We start from the raw sequence: 3,814 nt of genomic DNA, 5'->3' as shown, positions 1-3,814 counted from the left end.
GCAATGGCGGTGTTATTGCCCTGGGTATTCATGAGAGCATAGTTTGCTAGTTTTTTGGTTTTACCCTTCCTTCGCAAAACCAGACGCCACTAAGTTTTTATAGTAGCCTACTGTTATGAGAATGATCCTTCCTATTACATGATGTGCTTTTGTAGCTTCGTGAAGATTCATTTAAAAGTTAAGAAATACCCTCCCAAATTTCTCCCTCTCTCTCACTCTCTCTTTAACAGTCAACAATGTCATGACTCGGCGCAAATACCAAAGCTTGAATGTTAGATAAGAGGAAGGCTTTTCACAGCGGAGCAAATAACAGTCAGCGAGAATGATCTCTAATCTATCCCGATAAAAATGAGATGGCAGTGCAAATTGTAGTCAAAAAGTCATATTTATAAGTTCCTAAGACGACTGAACTTTGCATCCAACTTTTTGGAAGGCACTCATTTTATAGCACAGTTGTCACTGAATGGTCAAAGTTTTCTCGTGAATGGCAAGTGAAAGGGTAGAGGGTAAGTATTTTGGAGGGCCTCAATCTTCGTCTGTCTTGATTTAACATTCTTGATGCGAACGTTCGACTTTGGTGGGATGCGTTTTTCTGCGTTCATTTTTTCCACGAAAACCGATGTGGATAATCGGTAAGTCGGTGAGTTAACGCAGCTTCTTTTCCCGAATTTATTTATTTGTATTCATGACACATTCTTATCACTGAGTTTTAGATACAGGCACTGTACCTCTGGTGTTTTCTTCGATATATCTTCTTTTGTACAACACTAAATACTTTCCGGTGCTTGTCTATGATCTGTAAAACAACACCAACTCCTTTCGCCTCATCTTTCGTTTCTTGCAAAAGTCGTCTTTTGGCAGCATTGCTGTTGGCAATGCTGCAACGCTCTTGCTTAACGGTCGTGATGAATACGCTTTCCATCTCGTTGTAATGACAGTGTTATGGCCAGGGATAATCATGAATATACAAGTCGAAGGTTGTAAACTTTTGTTACTTTTAACCAGAAGACGCAGGAGAAAATATGTTTTTGAAGAGAGTTTATGGGAAGGTTGAATTTCCCAAATACCGCATTTTTTTCTTTAATTACTACAAGACACGAACCCTGGTTTCCTTACTAAGAGGCTGGTGGCATGACTGACTCTTGCGCGGGTGTTAGTGTTAGTTTATTAGTATATATGTTACAGGGAGGTAACGAAACCAGGCATTTCGCGAACTGCTTAAAATTTCAGGCAGATAGCGAAATGCACTCAGGGACTTTTGATCCCCCAATGGCTAGTACTAAACACGGCAAAACAGTGACTCACCTATACAGGTTTGCCGTGTTTAGTACTAGCCCCTTGGGGGGTCTCTGTGTTTAGTACTAGCCCCTTGGGGGTCAAATTTATTTCGTAGTGTTTAGTACTAGCACCTGGGTGATCAAATGTCCCTAAGTGCATTTTGCTATCTGCCTGAAATTTCAGTCAGTTCGTGAAATGCCTGGTTTCGCTCTCTGCCTGTAATATATACATATCTGAATTATAGAAAGGTAATGTGACATTCTGTACTAAGTTGAACTGTACTAGGTCTTACCGCTACCGAATAACTAGGTGCAAGAAAATGTTTTGAAAATAATTATGGCCTTTTCAACCTCGATTCATCGTTTGAAATGGGAAGTCCACATCACAATACTTCGTCGAAATTTTAAGCTTAAGAGATTCTCATTTAAGAATTTATTTTGTTAGTGGTGATTATAGTTAAAGTCGATTTTGCAAAGCTAGATTTTAAGTACACTTTATCATACCTTACTTAGTATATTTCATTATTACTGATAAAGTGATAAAAAATTAGGTATATATGTGTTAACCGCGTGTTTCTCGTGTTGAGGTTGGGGATGAGAAGAGGAGTGAGGTTGAGTTGATTATGATAGTGAGAAGTAGGACTGAGGTTGAGTTGAATTTAGGGCTGAGAAGTAGCAGTGAGGTTGAGGTGAACTTAGCATGAGGTTAAGCTGTGGCTGGGGATGAGGAGAGAGGTTGAGTTGAAGTTAGGGTGAGGAGGAGGAGTAAGTTTGAATTGAAGTTGTGGCAGGGAGAAGCCCAAGTGAGATTTAGTTGCGCCCCACTGAAGCAAGTTGAAGTTGGTGTGAGAAGTAGGAGTGAGGTTAAGTTGTTATTGAGGGCTGAGAATTAGGAGTGAGGTGGAGTTGTGGTGTGAGAAGTAGGAGTGAGATTAAGTTGTTATTGAGGCCTGAGAATTAGGAGTGAGGTGGAGGTGTGGTTTTTGTCAAGAAGTAGGAGTGAGGCTGAGTTGATGTTGGAGGTGAGGAGTGATGTTGATCTGAGGTTGGGGTGAGTTCTGTAGGAGTGAGGTTGAGTTGAGGTGTTGAATTGACGCTGGGGGTGAGAAGCCCAAGTGAGATCAAGTTGTGGTGAAACGCCCAAGTGAGGCTGAGTTGAGGTTGGGGTTGGGAGTGAGAAGCAAGAGTGAGGTTGAGGTGGGTTGAGGATGAGAAGCAAGAGTGAGGTTGAGTCAAAGTTGGGAGTGAGAAGTAGGAGTGAGGTTGAGTCGAGGCTGGGGGTGAGAAGTGGGAGTGAGGTTGAGTCAAGTTTGGGTGTCAGAAGTATTAGTGGGGTTGAGACGAGTGAGGGTGAGTTGAGGTTGGGGTTAAGAAGTAGGAGTGAGGGTGAGTTGAGGTTGGATGCGAGAAGTAGGACTGAGGTTAAGTTGAGGTTAGGGGTGAGAAAGAGGAGGGAGGTTGAGTTCAAGTTTGGGGTGAGATGTAGGAGTGAGGTTGAGTTGAGATTGGGATTGAGAAGTAGGAGTGAGGTTGAGCTGAGGTTGGGATGAGAAGAGGAATGAGGTTTTGTTGAGGTTGGGGTGAGAAGTAGGAATGAGGTTGGTTGGGATTGGGTTAAGAAGTAGGACTGAGGTTGAGTTGAGGTTAGGTTGAGAAGTAGAAATGAGGTTGCATTGAGGTTGTGGGTGAAAAGTAGGGGTGAGGTTGAGTTGAGGTTGGGGTAAGAAGTAGGGGTGAGGTTGAGTTGAGGTTGGGGATGAGAAGAGGAGTGAGGTTGAGTTGAGGTTGGTGGTGGAAAGTAGGAGTGAGATTCAGTTGTGGTTGGAGATAAGAAGAGGAGAGTGGTTGAGTTGAGGTTGGGGTAAGGAGTGAGGTTGAATTGAAGTTGGGGATTAGAAACCCACATGAGGTTAAGTTGCAATTACACGCTCCATTGAGGCTGAGTTGAAGTTGGAGGTGAGAAGTGGAAGTGAAGTTGAGTTGTGGTTGGGGATGAGAAGTAGGAGTGAGATTGAGTTGTGGTTGGGGATGAGAAGTAGGAGTGAGATTGAATTGAGGTTGGAGGTGAGAATTAGGAGTGAGGTTAATTTAAAGTTGGGGTGAGCTCTGTAGGGGTGAGACTGAGTTGAGATTCGGGTGAGAAGTAGGAGTGAGGTTGGGAGATGGGGTGAATTGGAAGTCAGGGATGAGAAGCTCGACTAAGGTTGAGTAGAGGTTGTTGTGGTGATAAGAAAGAGTGAGATTGAGTTTGGGGGAGAGAAGCAAGGGTGTAATTGAGGTTGAGGATGGGGTGATAAACAAGAGTGAGGTTCAGGATTTGGTTGGGGGTGAGAAGCTAAGCAGGCTTAGGTAGACTGATAAGCAAGAGTCAGGTTCAGGTTAGGGTGAGAAGGAGGTTGCCGGTAGAGGCTTGAGTGATGTTTGGGCAGAGTCTTGTCTCAGATAATAGCTCATCAGATGATTGGGTTTTGGTTGCTCAATCACTTCTCATTGGGGGAAAACGTTCCTTCATTGTGATGTGTGCTGGATGTGGTATA

The 3,814-nt window shown here is 43.4% G+C and overlaps 1 protein-coding gene across 1 annotated transcript; it reads right to left on the bottom strand.

Moving 5' to 3' along the window:
- Positions 1-2,217: 2,217 nt before the first annotated feature.
- LOC136841174 (soluble scavenger receptor cysteine-rich domain-containing protein SSC5D-like) lies at positions 2,218-3,183 on the bottom strand. Its single transcript, XM_067108214.1, has one exon. The coding sequence runs from the start codon at positions 3,181-3,183 to the stop codon at positions 2,218-2,220; it is 966 nt and encodes a 321-aa protein (XP_066964315.1).
- Positions 3,184-3,814: the final 631 nt, after the last annotated feature.

The sequence above is a fragment of the Macrobrachium rosenbergii genome, chromosome 8 (genome assembly GCF_040412425.1).
Source record: "Macrobrachium rosenbergii isolate ZJJX-2024 chromosome 8, ASM4041242v1, whole genome shotgun sequence".
Lineage (NCBI taxonomy): Eukaryota > Metazoa > Arthropoda > Malacostraca > Decapoda > Palaemonidae > Macrobrachium > Macrobrachium rosenbergii.
Note: the sequence above shows the minus strand (reverse complement) of the source record. Positions and strands in the feature narration are given on the sequence as shown.

What these genes read in the sequence shown, in the direction of transcription:
- LOC136841174 (XM_067108214.1), bottom strand. Translation starts at nt 3,183, where the DNA reads ATGTGGGTTTCTAATCCCCAACTTCAATTCAACCTCACTCCTTACCCC.